This window comes from Leptosomus discolor, chromosome 19 (assembly GCF_034619465.1).
Source record: "Leptosomus discolor isolate bLepDis1 chromosome 19, bLepDis1.hap2, whole genome shotgun sequence".
Taxonomy (NCBI): Eukaryota; Metazoa; Chordata; class Aves; order Leptosomiformes; family Leptosomidae; genus Leptosomus; species Leptosomus discolor.
In genome coordinates this window covers 2024313-2046612 of record NC_141409.1, presented here as the reverse complement: position 1 = coordinate 2046612, position 22300 = coordinate 2024313, and the positions used below count along the sequence as shown (strand labels likewise).

Genomic DNA, 22300 nt, shown 5'->3' with positions numbered 1-22300 from the left:
CCCTGCCTCTTCCCGTCCCGGAGCACCGCAGGCCGGCAGCTGCCCGCCCAACCAGTGCACTCTGTGGCGTGTTGCTGGGGTCTGTCCTGTACGGATGGAGCGGGCAAAGCCTTTGTGGGAGGGAGGTTTGCTTTTTGGGGGAGGGACACCCATCACTTCACGCGGGTGACATGAGAAGTGACATGTCAGCTGGTGTGCTGGCAGGGACCCTGGCTTATCGTGGTATCCTCTGGGCTCCTGGCCCCTGTTCCCCTCCTATAGAAAGGAGACGGTGACAGAGGTGGAGGGCAAAACGTCGGGAAGGCGCCGCTCTTGCTGTGCACCGGTAGCACCCATGGGTGCTGCCCGGGCCCAGCTGAGGGTCTGCAGAGGAGCGCCCCTGGGGAGCCCGTGGCTCTTGCGTGCAGGAGGAGCAGCTCTGCCTCGGGGAGCTCATCATCTTGCATCTGTCGGGGATTATTTCCCAGCCACCCGCTAAGCCAGGAGAGAGGGTGGCCCCGGTAAGCTGCTGGTAATGTGACGCATCCTGTGGCCATAATTCTTGGCTTCCTGGCTGGAAAGGAGAGGGTTTCCCTGAGCCAGCTGCCTCCTACGGGAGATGAAACCCAAAAGAAATCTCTAGGTCCAGCTGTTTCAGCACTGTCTGCAGCCCTTTTCCAGGAGCCCTGAGATGCTGCAATCACGAGCACCCCTGGCATGCCGCTGTGCATCCCACGGGCTCCCTGTTTTCTGGGCTGACGGGGCCCCCCCAGTTTCTGGGCTCTCTGCCCTGGCGGGATGTGAAGTCCCGCAGGTCTTTATTGCTGGTGGCAGCTGAGTCAGAGCAAGTGCACCCCAAGTGGGGTGGGGTGAGGCGGCCCCTGCTTTTCTGCCTACCTCCCGCCTTGCGTGTCTGCAGGGACACAGGCTGCCCACCCGGGGCTCCCTGCTCACAAGCCATTGGAAAGCCATCAGGGTTGGCCCCTGTAGCCCCCAGCACCTGCTGATGAGTGACTGTGTCCCCAAACCCCCATCTCAGGGTGATGGGCTGGTGCGAGTGCTGAGGCTGGTGCCCGGCACCGGGTGAACGGTGGGGGCAGGGTGGACGGACTCCCCACCCTGAGCGAAGCCATCTGTGCTGCTGCCGCCACCTCCGAGCTGCCCGAGGGTGTTTAATCAGCAAAATCGTGCTGGTGCATCGTTACCAAAGGCTGCAAAATATCTCTGGCAGTGTGGGATGCAGCGAGGTGTGGGAGGGCTTTGGCTTTGCCAAAGAGCATCTGGCCCTGGTGGGTGCAGCAGCGCTTCGCCGGGGAGCTGCCGCTCCGGGGTTTTATTTGCAGCCCAGCAGCAGGAGCGTGCGGCTGCTCGCAGACGGCCAAGCTGCACCAGCACAGCTGTGCCAGCCCTTGGCCTGGCATCTCCTTGGGGGCTCGGCTGCGGGAGGTGGGCTCGCGTCTCCCCTCCCCACCAGCAGCGATGGGTCTGCGAGGAGAGCTCGTGGGTGGCTGTGGCTCCGCTCTGCCACGGCTCAGCGGGCAGGCAGACGCCCTGGCAGACCGGGCCCTGCGGATCGGTCGATGCCCAGTCAGTGCCAGGAGGAGAGAGCTGGACCCGAGCCCTTCCCTCGAGGCTGTTCAGGGTGTCGGGTGGGTCCGTGCTTGGAGCAGAGCTGTAAAACCCCAGGCTTGCCCATCCGCTGCGATGCCGGCCCAGCAAGGGTCCGGCACTGTGCCGCGCTGTCCATCCGGGGTGCCCCAGGGCACCGCGGGGATGCGAGGAGGGGTGCCCCTCGCCAGTGGATCCGCCGTGCTGCGCACCCAGCGTTAGCCCACCGTGCCTGTGCGGGGCCGGCCCCGAGAGCCCACTGGCAGCACCGGGCTGAGCACCGGCTGTTTCGCCCGTCACACCGTGCGCAACCGTGGAGCCCAGCCAGTGAAAAAGGAATTTAAAAAACCCAGCCCCTGCCCCAGCCTTGGTGAGCTCTGGGCAGGTACGAAGCCCATTGGTATTTGCTTGAGCAAACCCCGGTAAACAAGGCTGAAAGTGGGTGGTTCGAGCTGCGAAGAACAGCAAGGTGCTTGTTGGCACGGGGTGGCATCAGGGACAGCCCGGGGTCCCCAGTATGGGTGGCTGCACACCCAGCCGAGCCCGGGACAGCAATGCAGAGCTAGTGGCAGTTTTGGGTGGGCAGCACTGGGGAAAAGCATCTGGGTTTCCTTTTCCTTTTTTTTTTTTTTTTTTTTTTTTTAATAATTTCTTCTCTTCCTCAATATCTGAAGCAAAGCACTTGTGGCTGGGGACGCCTCTGGCACTGTGGGGTCACCCCAGCGTGGTGAGGGATGCAGCGTGTCACCCTCCCAAGGTGGCACAGCCTCTGCAGGGCTGGAGCTGCCCTGAGCAGCTGGAAGGGTGGAAGGGGACAGGGAGCTGGGGCCGGAGCCGGTAGCACCTAGGGACAGCTGAGCTGGGGTTCCGGGGGGGTCTCGCTCAGCTCGGTGCCCCCCTCACCTGCTGCAGGCGAGGGGCCTGTGTCCTCTGCTGCCTCCCAGCTTTGCCTGGTCCCCACTGGGGTCTGGAGCTGTGTTTTTTCAGAGCCATTTCCATCTGTCTGGGTGACATCTCCCCTTCCCGCAGCCCCCATCAATCCAGCTCCTCTTTTCCTGCTGCACCAGGCAGGTTGCCAGGGCAGGGAATGGGGATTTTTCTGGCTGGTTTAGGGGTTTGAGTGGCAATGACACAAAATTCTGCTCCATCGGCCTGGCAGGGGGAGGCTGCCTGGTGCTGCCCCTTCCCCTGGCCCCAGATTGCAGGAGCAGCTTGAGATTTTGGGGTGCTTGTAGATAGGGTCTGCTCTAGAGCAGGGACAGGCTCTGGGGTAACACCGGCGGTTGGGGAGGTGAAGCATTTAGGGTTGCCGAGGGTTTGGCATCCCCGCACCTCTGGGGAAGCCTGGCTCAGCCCCTTCTGACCCTCTGTTTCCCCTTCGGCATTGAATGCGGAGGGGGTCAAGGCTCTGGGAGCCCATCGTGATGGCCTCATGCCCTCATCATGGCTCCCGCCTCCTCTGCCTCCGCAGGCCCCTGCCCGCCCCTCGCTTGCTCCGTCTCATCCCAGCAGCCGCTGCACACCGTGCTGCCGGTACACCGGGGCTCCAGCACGGGCAGCCCGTCCTGCAGCACCTGCCGGGGCTGGTGGCCTGAAAGCAGCCAGCGAGTGGCATTTTACCCGGGTGACTCCCTGTGGTGGCATTTTCCCTCGTTCCTGGGTGAGGACGCTGCCGGCAGGATTGTCCCCTCAGTGGGTGCACGGTGCAGCCGAGATGCTTGCTGTGCAGGCAGGGGGGATGCTGCCGGGGGTCTCTGCGGGGATACCCCTGTCCCCCAGCCTGCGGCGCAGGGCTGCTGGAGCTGTCACTTGGCTGTGACGTAAGCCGCGCTGGGGACCATCCCTGCTGGCTGCTTTATGAGCTGGGCCAGACCTCGGTGCCTGGCCGGCTGAACCAGAAAAGCTGGAAGCTGGGACACGCGCCCCGGTGGCCTGGGGACGGGAAGCCCGGTGGCACGTGGCTTTTGCCCGGACAAACCTGCCAAAGTGAAAAGCGAACCAGCGCTTTCTGCTGCCAAGCGCTCACCGGTGGGGCACGCGTCCGCGCTGCCGCAGGAGGGGGTGGCAGGGGGGGCCAGGCTGCATGGCCATGGCTGTGCCGCATCCTCCGTCCCCAGGAGCAGTGTGACGTGGCCCAGCATCCCCCTGTTCCTGGTGTGCCGGGGTCGGCGTTGGCGGAGAACCCCACTTTGCCGCCTCGGTGCGCGGGAGGGGTCTCCGTCTGCTGCATTTTCGGAGGCAGGAGCACAGCGGTGACGTGAGCGGCTGCAGGCAGCCGTGGGGCTCCTGCGGGGGCTGCGAAGCGGTGGCAGAGCCGCGGTGGCAGGGCCGCGGTGGCAGCAGCTGTGCCCTGGGAGGGCGATTGCTGCTGGGGATGCAGCTGTGCCTGAAGCCCAGCTCCCCTCCGCCTGCTTTCGGGCGCAAGAAGCAGCAGGGCAGGGGGGTGCAGCCGGGTTGGGGAGCCCAGCATGGCTCAGCGCCGCCGGTATGGTGTCTGTCCCGTGGTCGGTGTGTGTCACCTGTGGTCACTGTGTGCCGTGGGAGCGGTGCCAGGGCTGGGGCACCCACCCGGGCGACTCCAAGCATCCAGCCCGGCTTTTGCTGAGTTATTGGGGCCGCTGGCAGTGGAGGCGGTGACCCCCCGGCTCACCCCGGGAGCCATGTCCAAGGGCATGGGGGGAGTGGAGCTGGGGTGTTTGGGTGTCTCAGCCCCTCCTGCTCCTGCCCGCTGCTGGACAGGAGCACTGCCCCTCGGGAGCTGGGGTGGGGTGTGGGGCAGCACGCGTGCCCTGCCTGCCCTCCTGCCCGCCTGCCTGCCCGCCTGGGGCCAGCTCCAGCCCTTCAGGGCCAGGAGCAATTTGCAGAGCTGGGAGGAGAGCCCCAGACGGTGCCAGCTCACAGGCAGGCTGCAGGCAGGTCCTACAGCAGGTCCCACGTCACCTGGCTGGAGGAGGAGGAGGAGGAAGAGTGACCTTGGAGTGGAGCTGGCAGACACTGCGCCGCTGCGGGGCTCCGGCTGCCGCCGCCGCTGCTGGCAGTCTGCCCTGCCCTCGGCCGGTGTCATCCCTCGGCCGAAGCCGTGTGCCAGCGTGCAGAGCCTCAACGTGGGTGCGGAGACCTGACCCGTGTCCCCTGGGCACCCTGCTATCCCCCCACGCCTGTTGTGGCCCTGTGCCCTGGCTCGGTGACCGCCCCCCACCAGAGGCTGTGCCCTTGCTGCCGTGCAGGGCTGGACCCCCGGGGCCTCCGTGCCCGCTCAGCCGCCGCGGCTGGTGCCCAGTGGGCTCTGCCAGCTCATGCCGCTGGCACTGGGGCCCTGTCAGCCGGGAGGCTGGGCGTTGGCGTTGCTGGTGCACAGAGCACAAGCACTTGGATCAGTGCTCAGCGATAATTAATTATCCTCTTACGTTAACTTTTATCTCTCTATCTGCGGCAGTGACACAGCGGGGGCAGTTCCTGCTTTCCCGGCCACCCGGACATCCTCCCTGGTGTTATTCAGGTTTTAGTTTTCACCTGTATGTTTTGGCACGAGTGTTGAAAAACGACTTCACCTAGGGGCATGAGTGCCAGCAGCTCCGTGCCCTGCCGAGCCATGGTGAGACACTGACGGACCCTACGGCATTTGGAGGGGTGCAGCGGACACCCCCCCATTGCAGGCACTCCGTTCACCCTGGAGTCTGCCTGGGTCCTCAGGGTGGGTCCTCAGGGCTGGGGGTGTTGTGCTGAGCTTTTCCCCTCAGATAACCTGTGGGGGGGCTGTGCGTGTGTGTGCACACCTCAAAGCTCGCACGTCAGCGTTTCCTCCTGGGCACAGGGCTGTTCCTGTCCCTGCGTGTCCCCGGCTTGTGCTCACCCACTGTTTATCTTTCCGTGCCAGCTGCACAGTGTCCCGCTCACCCACTGGCCGTAGGCTCAGCTCCTGCCTGCAGGGAGCCAACCCTGCCTTCTCCAGTACCGGCAGCTTGTCCCAGCCGAAAGCCCGGTCCCCCAGGGTGGTTGCGGTCGGGGTCAGACGTGCCCCTGTGGCTCCTGGGTGCCAGCGTGCGCGGTGCTCAGTCCCTGGCGTGGCACGGAGGGAGCAGCCGCTGGGCTTTGGGGTGGGCTCAGAGAGTGGCAAAGCCCCCACAGGACCCCTCACCCTGCAGGGTGCCCATGGGCCGATCTCTGCTTGCTAACCACTGATTGATTACACAGGGGGAGCTTAATTAGATCAGTGCCTGCCTGTCTCACTCCTAATCCCAGCTCGTGACAGCTGGGCAAGCACAGCTCGTTCCTCAAACACAGATAAGGACCTTTTATGTATTCCAGGCTGGGGTTTATTTAGCCCCCACCTTCCCCCTTCTGCTGCCCTGAGATGGCTCTGAGGGTCCTGCTGGGGTCTCAGGGTGCTGGGTGGCTGCAAGTGCTGGGTCACCCACACCAGGGTGGCTTCCTCCCACCAGTGAACAGCTTTCGCCAGTGCCTGTTTTGGAGGGAGGTGTTTTCATGGGTCCGTGGCACGGGTGGGGGGTCTCCAGTGCCCCCCCCAGCACCCCGTGGGGATGTCGCCTGTCCCCACAGTGGCAAAGCCTCCTCCTGCCTCTGAGCGGCCGCGTGTTTTGGCCGTTCTGTGATCTTTAAACAAAATGGCCTTGAGAGTGAGTGCTGGACAGGCAAAGCAGGTGGCTGAGTCCGATTCCTGTGCTGAAATACCTGATTATTTTCCCATTCAGCACAAATTCTCCCCCGGCCGCCTGGCCGAGCCCCGCGCTGTCTCCAGGGAGCAAACCCGGCTCCTGCGGGCACAGTGGGCTCTGCTCCCTGCCCTGAGCAACTGTCCCCCAGGCTGCTGCGTCCAGCGCAGGGTTTGGCCAAGCCTCATCGCTGCCCTAGTGGCAGCTGCTGAGAAAACCCTGCCCGCAGGAGGAACCGCTGGGGCAAAGGCAGCTCTGCCCTTCGCTGCCACTGTCAGCCGGGGGGGTGATGGATGCGATGCCCCGTGGGGTGCAGTGGGGAGGGCTGCGGGCGCAGTCTGGGGGCCGTTGGTAGCAGTCGCACCCTCTGGTGAGCAGTTGAATGGTGATATAGGGACACATGAAGGGGGATTCGTTGTGGGTGGCATCCCGTATGTGTTGCTTTGGGGTGGCATCCCGCTCAGCACCTGCGCCCTTGCTGAGGGAGAAGAGCTGCCGCAGTGGCCCTGGAGCTCTCCCTCCTGGTGGCTCCATCCCATGCCAGGACCCTCCACCATGCCATGCCTGGGCACAGCAGCGGCTGCCCCCCTCGCCCCTGGCGCTCTGCAGGGATGGGGATGCTCGGGAAAACCCCCAAAGCTGGGGTGCCCCTTCTCGTGGGGTGCTCAGTGCCATGCTGCGCCAGGGCTGTCACCGGGGCTGCTGTCCCCTGGAGTGTGGGGATGGGCAGACAGTGGGCGCTTTGCCCGTGGGGTAGGCGAGGGCTGTTGGGGATGGCTCAGGGAGTGTGGGACAGCGCTGGGCGCTGGCTCCTGCCGTGACTCATCGCCAGGCTGGGGGTGGCCAGGGCTGGCCCTGCTCCCGGTGAGGGACCCACGGTGCTGCCTGCCTGCTGCTGCCTGCGGGAGAGGTGTGGGCACCGCGACCATGCGTGGCAAGGTGAAAAGCAGGGCTCGGGCACCCCCATCCAGCTGTGCCCACCCCTGCACCCAGCTGTGCCCAGCCCAGGACACCGGCACACTGGGTGGTACCCAGCTCCGTGCTGCCACCAGCTCAGGAGGGAGGGACATCTGTGCTTGTGCTGTGGCAGTGCCAGCGGTGTCACCATCCCTGGCAGCACCTCCTGCTGCTATCACTGAAAGCTGGGACCCTAGAGCATCCCTGCAGCCCCGCGCTGCAGGCGAGACGTGCGCTGGCCCTGCATGTCACTGTCCCGGCTAGTCACGATTCCTCTCTCCATCTCTGCACATGGTTTGCCACCGTCACCCAGTCTCAGGACTTCGCTTTGCGTAGGACCCGGGAGCTTTGTGTCCCCCCAGGAGGTCCAACTGGCTTGAGCCAGGCTGGGGGAGGACTGGGTTGCTCCTGGCCGTGGCAGGCTGCCACAGCATCCTGAGCATGTTGGGTCTGGATGAGGTCAGAGCATGGGGGGGCTCATGCCTGTCCCCAGGTACCAGAGAGGTCCCAGAGTCTGACATAGAAACAAGATGCCCCAAAAAGCCACGAGGGAGATTTGGGCCGCAGTGTGTCACCGGCGGAGGGCTGGGTCCCTCTATCTTCCCCTGTCGTGATGTCAAAGGGATGGAAATTGAAGCTGCTGTTGCCGGTGATGACCTGTCACAGCCGTGCTGAGGCTTGGCGGGGGGGGTGGTTTGGGGATTTTTCGTTTGACAGCTACCACATGACCATCGGTTTGTGTTGGTTGGAGTTCAGCTGCCGGCCTCCTCAGCCACTGCCCGCGTCGTGCAGGCAGGGGCTAGAGACCCTCATCGCTGGCAGCTCTGTGGGACTCGGGGTGTCCTGTGGGATGGTGGCACAGGGGCTTGGCGTTCCGTGCAGGGGGACAGGCCCTGCCTGCGCTTCCCTGCAGGCAGCAAACAGCCTGGTGCAAGTCATAAAATCCCAGATATCTCGAGTTGGAAGGGACCTATACTGATCATGGAGGCCAATTCTCAGGTCATTAAAGACCCTGCAGTCAGTAGTGGCTTCACTGAGGTGGCTGAGGGGCAGCTCCAGTGAAGCCCATCCACACCCATTAACTGCAGTGGGACCTGCCCTCTACAAGTGGGGCCGGGGCAGCCGGGTCAGCCACGGACAGACCCGGGGGAGCGTTTGACCCCTCTCCTCCTCCTGACCTTTTTTCTCCTGTCCCCCCACAGCAGCATCGTGTCCCCGGAGCCTGGACTGTGCCCTGCAGCGCCGGGAGTTCTGCCCCCCGGGGTCAGGCGCCTGCGGCCCCTGCCTGCCCCCTTTCCAGGAGGACGATCGCGGGCGATGTGTCCAGAAGCAGTTCTCACCCAGCGGTAGGTGCACCCACCCTGCAGTGGCCCCTTCTGCAACCCCCTGCCCTGCCCTGCCTGCAAAACTGCCCTGCACCTCTGCAGCTCCGGGAGGTTCCCATGCCTCGGGGGAGGCCCCCACCCCAGCAGCACCCTTGCTCCCCATCCTCTGGCTTCTCTCCCTGGCAGCCCTACCACTGTGGGGACAGCACCTCTGCCCCCTCTCACCCCGAGCCCCGGCTTGCCGCAGTTGTGGGGTGGTTTTGGGGCTGGCGGGGAGTGTGTGGACCTGACCCCACGCCTTGTGCATCCTCCTGCAGCCGTGCCAGTGACCACGGGCGCCGCTGAGCCCTGCCTAGCACCCAGGGGTGCCCAGGAGCCCAGGGACGGGAGGGGGGCTGGGTGGCTGCTGGGGTGGGGACTTCTTGGAGGAGGGGACGTGGCCACGCAGAGCCCCAGGCTTTGCAGGACCAGGGTAGCAGCTTTCAGTGCATGGAGCCATGACATGTGCAGACTCCGTGGCTAAGGCAACTGGATGCCTGTGGCCTCACCCATCCCAGAGCTGAGCCACCTGGTTCCCATTGGTTTGAGATGTTGACCTGTGGTTTGGAGCTGCCATCTTCTCCACTGGTGATGCCCAGCATCGCTGCTGGGAGAGCTGGAGTTGGCAGTGCCAGGTAGGAGCCCTGCCCAGCTGTGCACGGGGTCACCGAGGGCTGCACCGGGTGTGACTCCCCTGCTCCTTTCCCAGGGGGCTGTGGCAGCCTGGGTGGCTGCGCTGTGCCAGCGGGAGAGATGGGCAGAGCATTCCTGGGGAGCGGCAGCCCATGGGCACACATGCCACCCCGCACAGGGCTCTCCCACCCACTGCTGTGGTGCGTGGAGGGTGCTCCCAGTGCAGCCCAGCTCTGCCACGCAGTCGGTGCTGGGGGCCGCGCATGGGTGGTTTTTAGGGTGACCCTCAACTCTTCCTGCGGCTTGGAAAGCTGTAGGCAGAGCTGTTTCTGTGCCCCCCCCCTCGTGGTTTTTCTTGCAGATTCAGTTAGGTGAATAAAGACTGTAATTATGGCTCCACCCAATTATTTTTGCGTTAACTAAAGTGGAGCAGCCTCTGTATGTGGGGAAGGTGCAGGGACCCGGCCGTACCCTTATGTGCTGCTCTGGGTGGGTCTCACTGGGGACCACCTGGGTGCAGGGTGGGGGCTCTTGAGCACCTCTGAACCCCCTCCGTGCCTGCTGCAAAGTGTGTCAGCACCTTCCTCCAGCCTGCCCTTCTCTGCCTGCTTTGCGCTCCTGCTGCCCCCAGAACCCTCTTGCTAAGGGGGGGGTTGGTTTTTCCACGGCTGGCAGAGCCCACGGTCCCTCCCTGAGCCCAGCTCCTCCTCACGGCGGGCACCCCTCAGCGTTGCCGGGTCCCGGCGTGGGGCATCCCCACCAGCCCAGCACGGGCATCCCCACTGCCGCAGCCCCTTGCCCCCACCCCGAGGCCTGGGGAGCTCCCAAAAGGTGGCTCGTCCCATGCCGGGCGGGGAGAACAAGCACTGGCTCACCGGGCCGTGGCAGGACCCAGAGAGGCAGCTCCCCCGCACCCGAGCTGCTGCCTGCCTAGAGGAGCCCTCTGGGGTTTTTGCGGGGGGTTGTGTTCTGCTTCCTATGTCTTGAGCACATTTGGGGTCCCTCCGGGGTGCAACCAGAGCTGCCCTTTGCCCGCAGTACAGCCTGTGCTTTGCAGCGAGGGGGCACACAGGGGGTGGCAGAGCCCATCGTGCCCTTCATGCCATCAGCCTCCCAGCAGGAGGGTCACCCCGTAAATCAGAAGGGAGATCCCCAAAGTGGGGCCCTGGCTCTGCATGGCCCTTTGGCTCTCGGGCTGTGCTGGAATGGGGACGAGAGAGGGGATGGCACAGGGATGGGGTCCAGGCTTGGCATTCAGCAGATGCCCCCAGCCACAGGCTCCACACCCATGGGTACCGAACAGCTTTTACAGTTATTTGTGAGTTATTTTTTAATGTGGAGTCTTGGGAGTAAATTCCCCTCTCGCAAGGGCTGCACATGCGCCGGCATCTCCATAGCAACCCCGCTCCGTGCTGGCTTCGGCGGGGAGATAACAGCCGCCGTAGCATCCTCGCCCAGAGAGGTGTGGGACCGCAGTAGCATCTTCTCCCAGCTTCTCTGGGACCGTGGTAGCATCCTCTCCCAGATTCGTGAGGGAGATGCAGGACCACGGTAGCATCTTCTGAGGATGCCAGGAGGATGTCTGGAGGATGGAGACCAATCCCAGGGTCTTTCCCAGCCCCATCTTGTTGTCTCAAGCAATGCTACCACCTTCTGGCAGCAAAAGTGCGGGTACAAGGGGAAAAAAAAAGGGAGCTCCTCTCCCAATTCCTCTATGTTAGCATGCGGGGGGGGAGCAGTAGCATCCCGAGGACACCCAGCTTCTTTTGGCAGGGAGGCACAAATTTTTTCCACGGGTGTTTTTGCATCCTGCCTGTACCTTGGTCTGGCAGCAGCACCCAGCTGGCCGGCACAACTGGGGGGAGCCTGCAAGGGTGCAGAAGGGCTGCAATAGCTGCATTTGAGAGGGGGTGCAATGCAAACAGGGGGGGGCTTCCACGGCTCAAGGGTGCCTAACCCTTTAAAGGGGCTGCCCACGCAGCATCCTTGAGCCACTTGCGACTGCCGGTGACGCCGATCCCGGGATCCCAGCTGCCACCGCCACGCCATCCCCGCGATTGGTTGCGGCTCCTGGCAGGAGCGTGGGCAGGAGCTGGGGCTCGTCTCCCTCAGCATACCCTTGCAGGCAGGCACTGAGAGCAGCTTTTTGGGGTGAAGAGCGGCGTTCTGGGGTCTTGGGAGGGCCATGCACATGAGCGGCATGTTCCTGCCATTGGTGACGGCGTGCGTGGGTGTCTCGGCGTACCCGGCACAGCACCAGCGTGGAGGTGAGAGGGGATGTGCGGGACCTCATGATGCGGTGCATCCCGCAGCTGCTTCGGCTAGGCGGGCAGCCCGCTGCCTGCATCTCACTGGTGCTGCCTGCGCAGGGCTCTGAGCCTCCAAAACGCTGCCAGCAGGTACCACGGTGCCGCGTGCCAGCTGAACGTGCTGCAATGGGTTTGCATGATGTGGTTTGGGCTGGTGGGTCCCATCCCTGCTCCCGCTTGACCCTGCCAGCACGGAGCCGGGGCTGAGCCCCAGCAGGCTGCGGGAAGCACTTGGGGAAGAGGGGCAAAAGGGGGTCCTGGCTTGTAGTACGCAGCGGTTCCCCCCTCACCACTTGCTGTGCTGCCAGCAGCCAGGAGGGCATCAGCCATCCTAGAGCAGGACTACAGAAATAAGTGGATTTGTAGGAATTTTGTGCCCTTCTGCAGAGACTCAGCATCAGGTTACCTCCACCCAGGCCAGGAGCCACACATGCCCCTTCTTGCTCCCTGCTGTTCCCAAAGCCATCCCAGTCACTGGCAAGAGCCCCGTGTGCGTCCCGGGGCTGAGCCCTGGAGACCCTGGGGAGGGGGCAAGCCCCAGCCAAGGAGGGGCCGGGGGAAGGGGAGAACAACCGGGCTGGGATGCTATGTGCTAGTGTGGCCGTGCCGCCCTGCTGCAGGCAAGTGATGGGACCAACCATGAGAGGGCACCCGTGCCCTCTGCAAGCCCTGGGTGCTCCCTGCGTGCCCTGTGCATGCCCTGTGCGCACCATGTGCCCTTTGCATACCCTATGTGCACCCTCCGTGCCCTCTGCAAGCCCTGTCTGCCCCTTCCACATGCCCTGCACGCCCCTCTGCATGCCTTGTGTGTGCCCTATGGATACCCTGCATGCACACTGTGCACGTCTTGTGCATACCCTGTGTGCACCTTCCATGCCCTCTGCAAGCCTTGTGTGCACCCCGTATGCCCCCTGAATGCCCTGTGCAAGCCCCGTGTGCACCACATATGCCCCCTGTATGCCCTGTGCATACCCTGGGTGCACCCTGTTCATGCCCTGAGCATACCCTGGGTGCACCCTGTGCCTGCCCAGCATGCCCAGCTTGCTGCAGCAGGGATGGAGGGACCTTGGGGAGCCCCCCATCTCTGCTCCTCTTGCAGCAAGAGCCAGGCCCTGGGGCAGTCGGGCAGGAATTGGGGCTCTGCCCCAGTCCCCTGTGCCCTGGGGAGCAGCCCTGGGCTGGCATTTCACCACTGGCGTTGCACCCGCCCGCAGTGCCCAGCAGGAACCGTCCATCAGTGAGTTCAATCCTGTGCCAAGCCGCGTGGTGAGTGTCAGAGCTGGACTCTGCTCGGCGAGCCTGGGGACAGCGGCTCCATTCCTGCTCTGCTCTATCGCAGCCACCATGGGGGTCCTGCCCCACGCTGCAGGGGCACCCATCCCTTTGTGGGTCCCCGGCATGCGCCACGCTAGGGCACTGGCTGGGGCAGCCCCCCATGAACTGCCCAGACAGGACCTGGGGATACGTGATGGTCCTTGCTGCACGGGGCACCCCGACCCCCTCCCCAAAGGGGCCGCATCCTGCCAGGCACTGGGCAGAAACCAGCCCCTCAGCTGGAGCAAGGCTTCCCATCAGCTCCTGGACAGCCCTACATGAGCCCCGCTCTGGGCTGGCTCCAGCCCCCTGGGCCGTACGGGACAATCTGGGGTGAAAACCCAACGTTCAGGTGTCCCCTACTCTTGAAACACCCACAGCGGGGCTGCCATTTGCCCTGCCAGATCTGCCCCTCATACCCCGCAGCAGCAGAGTGGCTCTGGGGTGTCCCTCCCGCTCCAGCTCATCTCCCTCCTTGCTGAGGGCCATCCTGTGGCCCCAGGAGCAGGGACACGGGGCAGGTCCTGAGCAGCGGGTGCTGGCAGCCTGCCTGCTCCTGCAGGGCTCTGCGGGACCCACTGGCTCTGGCACGGGGATGGCTGCGGCTGCTGCTTCTTCTGCAGCCTCCAACAGTTGTGGGGGGGGAAAGCATCCCAAAAGCAGCGAGGACACGTGCAGACCCCGGGTCTCGGCTTTGGGACCGCCGGTGTCGTGCAGGGCTGCATCCGAGTGGGCTTGGACTCCAGACCACCCGCATTTGCTCGTGTGGGGACGTGAGCCCCTTCTCAGGGGGGTTGCTGGGTCCGCCCTGGGGCTGGGCGTGCGGACGCACCCTGGGCCCATCTCACACCCGCTCTCTCCTGGCACAGGGCGGACGTCCGTTCCAAGCTTGGAGGAAGAAATCGATTTTCTGGCAGACGTGCTGGCCCGGCAAGAGGCTCCTCACCCCCCCCCGCTGCGGGATGGCAAGCCCAGGAGTAAGTGCCTGCTCCCACCATCCTCTGCAGTACTGCTGGGGACCCCATGGCAGCCAGGTCCTGCACCCCAGGATGGTTTGGCCTCCAGAGCTGCCCGAGCGCTGCTCTGCTCATGGCTCTGCCTTCTTCCGCAGCCACCCCAGTCCCCACCGGTGGCAGACGGCGCGTGGCCAGTGGGCTGAGAGAGGGGCTTCTGCAGCGGGGTCCTGCCAGCAGCGAGGCAGCCACCACCCTCCCCACCTCCACCACCACCACACTCCAGAAGGACCCGGTGGAGGCAGCCCCCATCCCTTCAAATGACGACATGGTGCTGGGTGAGACCCCAGGGACAGGCGGCTCATGGGAGGGGGTTGCACATCCTGGCTGGGGGAGTGCGGGCTGGTGGCACCATGCTGCCAGGCTCAGCCCCTGGCCCTCTGTGTCCCCCTCTGCCCCTGCAGGGCTGATCGTGGTGTGCACAGTGGCTGGGATCTCGGCGCTGATTGTGGCTGCGGTCTGCTGGTGCAGGTGAGCCGGGGGCTGCCGGTGCCAGCCCGTCCCTCAGTGTCCTTGTGCCCCTCGTTCCTGTTCTTCCCGAGCATGGGGGGGGGGGGTTGGAGGAGAGGTGATAGCTGCCCTTGCCAGCCCCCCTGCAGCTATGGCATTTGCCAGTCGGGGCTGGAGGACAGCGGTGGGATACCACCTGGGAGCGGGTGGCACCTCGTTTTGGCGTCTCCGTGGCACTGGGTGCTGACAACCCCGGCACACCAGTGCTTCATGCCCAGGCCCCGTGGGATGGAGGTGGCTTTGCTTGGGGATGCCACCCATCTGTCAGGGGGTGCCATCCCTGGGAACGGGGATGTGGGTGGGAGGACAGCCACCCCGGGACTCACTGGCTCCCACATGGAGTCGTCTGTTCCAGTGGCTCCTGCTGACCCTCTCCTCTCCCCGCGCAGGCTGCAGAAGGAGGTCAGGCTGGCACAGAAAGCAGACTACTCAGCACAGCGAGTGGCCAGCCCGCTGCCCTACGACAAGATCTCGGTGAGGCACCCACGTCCCTCCTTGCCAGGTCTTTGGCACTTGGGCCAGGCCTGTGCTCTGCTTCAGGGGCTTCCAACATGGTGGGGGACACCCGCCAGCTGGGCTGGGGGCTCTCCAGAGCCTGGCCTCCATGGCTGTCCTTGTTCTCTCCGCAGCCCGGGGACAAGACGCTGGCTCAGAGTGCCCAGATGTACCACTACCAGCACCAAAAGCAGCAGATGCTCTCTATGGAGAAGTAAGCAGCCCTGGGAGTAAACAGCAGACAGGGTCACGGGTCCATGCCCTGCCATTAACTGGGGTGCCCTTAATCATCCCGCTGGGCTTCACCCCCTCTCTGCATCCTCTCCCCCCAGGCATAAAGAGGAGCCCAAGCTGCCAGACTCGGCCTCGTCCGATGAGGAGAATGAAGATGGAGACTTCACCGTGTACGAGTGCCCCGGGCTGGCTCCGGTATGGTGGGCGCCGGGCAGCCAGGGGGGACCCGGTGTGTGCAGGGTGGGACCCAAGACACGCCTGGGAGGTGCAGTTCCTTGCAAGGAGCCTCCAGCACGGGGCTTTGCCCACCAGAGCTGGGGCAGCCCTTGGCAGACCCAACGTGCCATCCCAGCGGTGCCAGGGACGTGGTCACCTCGGGCTCCTGGGCACCGGGACCAAGGGGCTCGTCCTGGTGTCTCCCCAGCGCCTGGCCCAGGGACTTCTTGTCGTCCTCAAAGCCAGGGGGGACTTTCCTGGCTGACAGGGGACCCGGGGGAAGGGCAGCTCCCAACAGCCCTGGGTACAAAGAGCACCAAGAGCACCAAGAAAGGAGCCTTTCACATGGTAATGGCTGCGGAGCCCGGCCATCAGGGCCCAGACTAAGGGTCATCATTAGGTCTTTACAGGCCCATTAAAGGGCACTTGATGGCAGGCATGCAGTCTGGGCAAGGAACCCCATTCCAGCCAGCCAGGCTGGGGGTCCCATCCTGGCGTCCCCAGTCTGAGCAAGGAACCCAATTCCTGCCAGCCAGGCTGGGGGTCCCATCCTGGGTCCCCAGTCTGGGCAAGGAACCCCATTCCTGCCAGCCAGGCTGGGGGTCAGGTCCTGGGGTCCACAGCCTGAGCAAGGACCCCTGTTCCTGCCAGCCAGGCTGGGGTCCCATCCTGGAGTCCCCAGCCAGGCTGTGGGGTCCCATCCCATCCAAGACCGTGGGTTTTACACATCAGCACCCCATCCCAGCACCCCTGGCCGCTCCTGGCAGGGAGGCAGTGCCTTGCTAGGGGGGACAGTGAGGTCCTGGTACGTGTCACCCCAGCCTATGAGGTTCCCCCCACTCTCCCTTTTCCCTGCTGGTCTGGGGGTCAGACAAACCCCTCGGGATGGGGCAGCTCAACCCCCAGCTGGTTTCTGACCTCCTGCCTTTTCCTTCCCCCCATCCTGCTCCCTCCGCTGCCGCAGACCGGAGAAATGGAAGTGAGGAACCCACTCTTTGACGACTCCTCCTTACACCCCTCCGACCCCAAGTCGCACCAGTAACACCCTCCTCTCCTCCACCCAAGCTCGCTACGGACTGTGCACCCAACGCCGAAGCCCGGCGGGGCGGCTGTGCCGGAGGGGCACCCGCAGCTGGGCGAAGGGGTGCGGACCCCGCTCTGCCAGACTGTTCGACGCCTGCCCAATAAACACCCACTAACAGCTATGGGAGGGGGGGATCGCCCCTGTTTCCAGCGTCCTTGTCCTCTTTGCTGCTGTGATCGCGTCCCTGCCTTGCCCTGCGCTCGCTGCTCTCGGGGACACGGCAGCCCTGGGCGGGGGGCGGCCACTGCCTTGGCATAGAAACTGGGGGGGGACTCGGTGCTGTCTCTTTGTGTTTGGCTTTGAGGAAGGTCTGCTGCCCCGGCTGCAGCTGGGCTGATGCAACAGCAGCTGGGAAAGGGAGTTGAAGAGCAGGAGAGGGGCTGGGGGGGTCCAGGCATGCTTGTGTCTGCAGGGGAAGGTGTCAGGGCTGCCAGCCGGCTCAGAGCCCCTCTGCCAGGGATGGAGACTTTACCCAGAGCAGGTGGCATCACTAAGGGTCCGGTGCCTGGTCTGCCCTCTCCTCTCCCAGGCAGACCCTGGCAGCAGGAGCAGGCTCGGGCAGGCGCTGGCATCACCACCCGGGGTGCACCTCCGGACGCCACCCTGGGCCGTGCCTGGCTGGGAGCGGAGGCTCTGCCCTGGCCCCTGCACCGGCTCCATCCCCTTCTAGGGGTGCTGCTCCTCGGAGGCCCCGGGGTGCCCAGTCCCGGTCCCGCTGTGGCCTGGGACCCCACCTCGGGCTGGGCCGGCAGAGCCAGAGGATTTCCTCGCCTCAGGCCTGGGTGCCAGCTGGGCTCAGCCTGGCCTCCATGGGCTGAAAGCTCAGAAAAAAAGGGTTCAGGGTTTTAGTTTTAAGCCTGTGTGGCCGCGGGGGAGGAAGGAGCAAGAGTGATGGGGGCGTGGGGCGCTGGGAGGGGTAGGCAAGGCACAGTGGCTTTGCCGTGCTGCTTCTCTGCCCCACCGAGCCCATGTCCTTTGCAGCATCCCTGTGGAGCCCGGCCTGGCACTCTGCGGGCATCCCTCTGGCAGGAGACGGTCTCCACCGCTCCAACCTGGGCGCCTCCCAGGCACCAGAGACCCCCTGCACCCCTCTGCTGCCCATGTCTGCATCCAGGCTCACCAGCCCCCACCAACACGTCCTCGCTCAGCGCCCAGCTCTGTTCCCCAAAGCCACCCTGCTGTGTTGGCCATGATCCCCAGTGGAAGGCCCGGGACGGGTTTTGGGTTGCTTTACACAGATGTGGCTTCATGTCCAGACCCTGGCGTGGACTGTCACGCTGACCTGTCGCATGCAGGTGGTCTCTTGCGCGCACAGGGGCCGTTGCACACTCAGGAGCCGTTGCACGTGCAGGCAGGCACAGGCAGGGCAGGCAGCAGCGGCAGGGCCGTGCTGGTGAGCGATGGTGGTGTGGAAAGGTCCCCGTCGGGGTCGCTGGCACCGCACAGATCCCTTCCTGGCGGCCTCTCCCCTCCCCGTGGGCTGCTGCCCTTCTCCCCGCGCCCCTCGATGTTGTATGGATTGTAGTTCTTTTAAAAGGAGATTTTATTAAACGACCATGTTTGAGACCCATGCGAGTGTGTGGTGTGGGGCCAGCTCCCCGCTGTGGGGCCCTCTGCTCGGGGTGCTCCTCTAGGGAGCAAGGCGGGGGGGGGGGGGGGGGCAGGGAGGGAGGGTGCCGTGGGTCCCCCATCCCAAAACCTTCCTCAGGGAACAGTGAGAGCAGCCATCCTGCTCCTGCAGCTGCAGGAGCCTCCAAACCCTTCCCGAAGGGTTTCCCAGACCCAGCAAGGACCAGAGTTGATTTTCTTGCTTCTCAGTTTTTGCCAGGAGAGGTTTCCCCAGGGAAGGGTTGGGTGGGCCCGCCCCGGGCTGTGCCTGCCCGCACCCAGCCCTGCACAGCACCCAGCACACACACACACACACCCCCATCGCCCCCAGGGTCGGGCCCTTCGCACCTCGGTGGGGCCGGCAGATAAGGGCTATCGTGTCCCCCCATTGTGTGGAGCCTGATCTCCTCTCCCGGCCCTTTGATCCCGCCAGCCCCCCATCAGGCTGATACAATCTCATCTCCTGCTGGTTTCGGCAGCCTGGAGGGTGGGTGCTGACTCACCGCCAAAGCGCCTGGGCACCATCGGGGATGCTTTTGCTCATAGGTGGCCCTGGGGTCTCCAGCTGCAACCCTGGGCAAGCAGCATCGCACCCCAAATCACCCACGACCGGCCTAAGGCTCACCCCTGCGGAAACCCAGCCTTGCAGACCCCTCTCCAAGCTCCCCAAAGTCCGTCTCCCTTTGCTCTCGGAGCCCCAGCAGCCTCTCAGAGCACTCCCAGGCTTTTTGGGAAGCTCTGGCTTTGAGTACAACCCACCTGCTCCTCCTGGGAAGACCCCTCCTCGCTCAGGGCCCCCCTGGGAAGCCGTGTCCCCACCGCACGTCCAGGAACAGAGTCATTTGTCCTGGGACACGGTGTCTGTGCTGCAGACAGCCCAGGACAGTCCGGGACTGGCTGCAGGGTCTGGGCTCAGCCCCAGCCAGTCTATGCCTCAGTTTCCCCAGCTGTAAACCAGCAGGGAGGACCAGCTGGTGTGTTCAGGCCCTGCAGTGATGAGGGTGATACCCAAATTACACCCCAGGCTCTGTAAAGCGGAGGCCTTTTTAACAAGGGGACAGAACTGGACCAAAACATCCTCCAGGACTTTCATGTATGCCGGGTTTGGAAGCACCAGCTCTCCACCCCGTCCACCCAGGCCAGCTGCAGCCAAGCAAACTGTGGTGCCATGGAGGAGGTTCGGCGTTCCTTCCAGTGATGGAGCTTCTGAAGCTGAACCCACTGACCAGCCCTCCCCAGACAGACCTGGGGTGAAGGTTGTGGCCAGCTCCTCACCATGGAGCCATGACCCACCGCGCACAGGGCTGCAGCCCACCAAGGTGTGATCGCCTTAGGCGAGAAACTCGGGGTGATCCAGCACAGCCCCGACAGCTCCTCCATCACCTGCCCCAGGAGAGAGGGTGGGCTGACAGGGAATAAAACATCATCTGTGGTCATACCCTCTTCTTAATATCTTGTCTCCAAGCCAAACCAGCTCCAAAGCAGCGCACTCAGCAAAGGGAGGGCAAGCAGATGTGCATCTCTGTCCCCCCCAGGCTGCTGCCATCTCAGCTAGCCAGGAAGGAGAGATGCATTTCTTCCTGCTCCGCTTTTCCTAGCAGGATCCCTCCCATCCCTGGCTGCATTACAGACCACAGAGCCAGGCCCGAGCCTGGAGCATGAGCAGGCTCCAGCCATGGGGGTGATGGAAGGAGCATCCTTCCTCCTCCCAGAGCACACAGGAGGCTCTGCCCCAAAGGAGACGAATAGCCAAGCCCCGGCCATCGGTGCACAATGACCCCGCACAATAACCAGGCACCTCACACAGCCCCCCTAAAATCGCCCCATTGAAATGTAGGGGGGGGGGGCACACACGGAGAACCCCCCACTGACTCCCTCCGCATCCCCCAGCTAAAACCATCACTGCCACAATGGGCCCAGCTCCTACAAAGGGGCCGGTTCAAAGTCAACGTCTCCCTTCCCCTCCACCTGTATATGAAAGGGAGCAGGAATGCGTTTGAGGCCTTGGCGGGCTGGGGGGCTTCCTGGGGGGATGGAGAGAAAGAGCAGGTTGGCAGGAGGAGGGGGTCCATTCCGGGAACAATAAATCAAAGGGAAGGGGAGTTACTGCCCGGCCAAGGATCTTCTGAAACCCTGGGCCGCAGCGGGAGCTCGGGAGGAGCAGGGCTGATGGCTGCGATTGGAGCCCCGCAGCGAGACTTCCTCTGCCCGCTGGCAGAGGGCAGGCAGCGGGGCAGCCCGCCTGCACCGCACCGGGGTGCTGGCATCCCCACCGGGGTGCTCCATCCCCGGCCCAGGGCCCTGCTCGCCCCTCGGCATCGCCAAGTCCAGCACCCGCCAGGGAAGGTGCCTGATCGGGTCTGGGCAGCGGTTCCCCCCAGGCAGGCCCCGCAGTGCAGGGCTCACTCAGGGATGCCCACGGTCCCGCTGACAGGCTTTTTGCACCCGCAGGTCATTTTCCTGGGGCTGGCCTCCCTCCCCAGAGCAGCCTGGCACAGCCGGGATGGCGGTCTGGCACATGCCCAGCCAGGAGTCAGGAAGGGGCTTGAATTCCAGCTCATCCTCTTGGTCATTTTTTTCCCTCATAGAAATATCATTAAAAGCGGGGGGGGGGGGGGGTGGGGGGGGCGGGGCAGGTGCTGTTCCACTCCCCTCAATGTGCAGCAGTGCCATGTGCTGGGCCAGGGACTGCTGCTGGCACTGCGGGTACCAGTCCCTGGGTGCCAGTCTCTGGGTGCTAGTCCCTGGGTGCCAGATGCTGGTTACCAGTCCCTGGGTGCCAGCTTCTGGGTACTAGTCCGTGGGTGCCATCCCCTAGGTGCTAGCTGCTGGGTACCAGCCCCTGGGTGCCAGCTGCTGGGTAACTGGTCCCTCAGTGCCAGCCCCTGGGTGCCAGCCCTCGGGTGCCAGCCGTCTCAGGAGCCAAAGCCAAAGTGCTTCACAACCAGTAGCAAGCGCCTTCCCCCAGTCGCACCAGCAGCGCCATCCCCATCCCACCGCCGCGGCGGGGGCTCCTCCAGCCTATCTCTCTGGCATATCTCCAGTGCCAGACGGCTGCAGGCTCCCGGTAATCCGGGTTAATAAACATGGAGCGGCGTTGGCAGTGGGATCGCCCCTTGCCGTGCTCTGGCCAGCGTCACGGGCTGCCCCCACCGCCGGTGCCTGCCTGCACCCGGGAGCCAGCGCCGGGCGGGCAGAGCCCAGCAGAGGCCGGGACGGAGGAAGCTCCGGGTGCGAGGCAGCAGGGAGGACAGGGGGAAATGCCCGGAGCTGGCCCCGGCAGCGCCATTGTGAAGGGCGGTGGGAGAGGAAAGCCCTTGAGATAGAGAAAAATATCAAACGTGCTCCATTGTGGAGCCGATGGGCCCCGATAGCCGGGGCTGCAATTAGCTCCCCAGCGGCACACCCAGAGCTCCTGGGCCTCTCTGCCTGCCGAGGCCTCCGGGAAGGACACGCTCCCTCTGAGGCACAGCCTTCCTGAGCGAGGCGAGGAAGAGGAGAGGGACAGCGGGAGTGTGAGGGAGCTGAGGAGCCCCAGCTTCATCCGTGAGGCACTGCAGGGCACCCCACGGAGCGTGAGGCTCTGCCGCTGGGACTACGCAGAGGGCAAAAGGCGATAGCCGAGCTCTGCTCCGGCCCTCCTGCTGCACGACGGCACCAGCGTCCCCGGGTCTTGTCCCCTGTCCTGTGGCCAAGGGGCTGCTGCGGCCCTGGGCAGGCTGCCGTACCCGCCCGCACCCCGGGCCTCGGCTCATGCCGTGCCCCCATTCCCCGGAGCAACCCCCGTTCCCCACCCGTGCCCAGACACTTGGGCACTTGGTCACTGGGGAGCTCTCAGGCGGGGAGAGCCTCGGACTGATGCCGCCCCAACATTTGGAGACGTGGGCCGCCCCGAGCACCCCCGAGCTGTGTGGGGGGCTCTGCCCTTCGCCGCACACGGGGCGAGCGGGGACCAGGGGGGCTGTGAGACCCAGCAGCGGGGCCCCGCCGGGCCCGGGCCTCTCCTCCCCGCGGCCCGAGGGGAAGGGTGCGGGCGGGCCACAGCCCGCACCCTTCAATCGCACCTTCCCCCCCCCTCCGGCGCCCCCCCCCCCCTCGCCCCCCACCCCCCCCGGGGGGGGATCAAGTTCACGCCCGACCCACCGGTGCGGGGCCAATGGGGCCGGGGCCCATTTCCATACGGCCCGGCCCGGCCCCGCCGCCCTCAGAGGCCCCGGCGGAGCCGCAGCAGGGAGGCAGCGGCCGGCGGGCGGCCGGGCCGAGCCCCGCAGCCCCCTCATGGAGCCCTAGGGCCGAGGGCAAC

At 64.8% G+C, this 22300-nt stretch overlaps 1 protein-coding gene across 1 annotated transcript; it reads left to right on the top strand.

Moving 5' to 3' along the window:
- Positions 1-7187: 7187 nt before the first annotated feature.
- On the top strand, positions 7188-16347 carry NPDC1 (neural proliferation, differentiation and control 1). Its single transcript, XM_086475912.1, has 10 exons — positions 7188-7287; positions 8131-8238; positions 8420-8563; positions 13707-13814; positions 13949-14128; positions 14255-14321; positions 14750-14834; positions 14990-15069; positions 15188-15284; positions 16270-16347. The coding sequence occupies exons 1-10, from the start codon at positions 7188-7190 to the stop codon at positions 16345-16347; spliced, it is 1047 nt and encodes a 348-aa protein (XP_086332038.1).
- Positions 16348-22300: the final 5953 nt, after the last annotated feature.

Coding starts and splice junctions, on each gene's coding strand:
- NPDC1 (XM_086475912.1), top strand. CDS start 7,188: ATGCGTGGCAAGGTGAAAAGCAGGGCTCGGGCACCCCCATCCAGCTGT. Junction 8,564..13,706: donor GAAGCAGTTCTCACCCAGCG/GTAGGTGCACCC, acceptor CTCCTGGCACAG/GGCGGACGTCCGTTCCAAGC. Junction 14,322..14,749: donor GCTGCGGTCTGCTGGTGCAG/GTGAGCCGGGGG, acceptor CTCCCCGCGCAG/GCTGCAGAAGGAGGTCAGGC.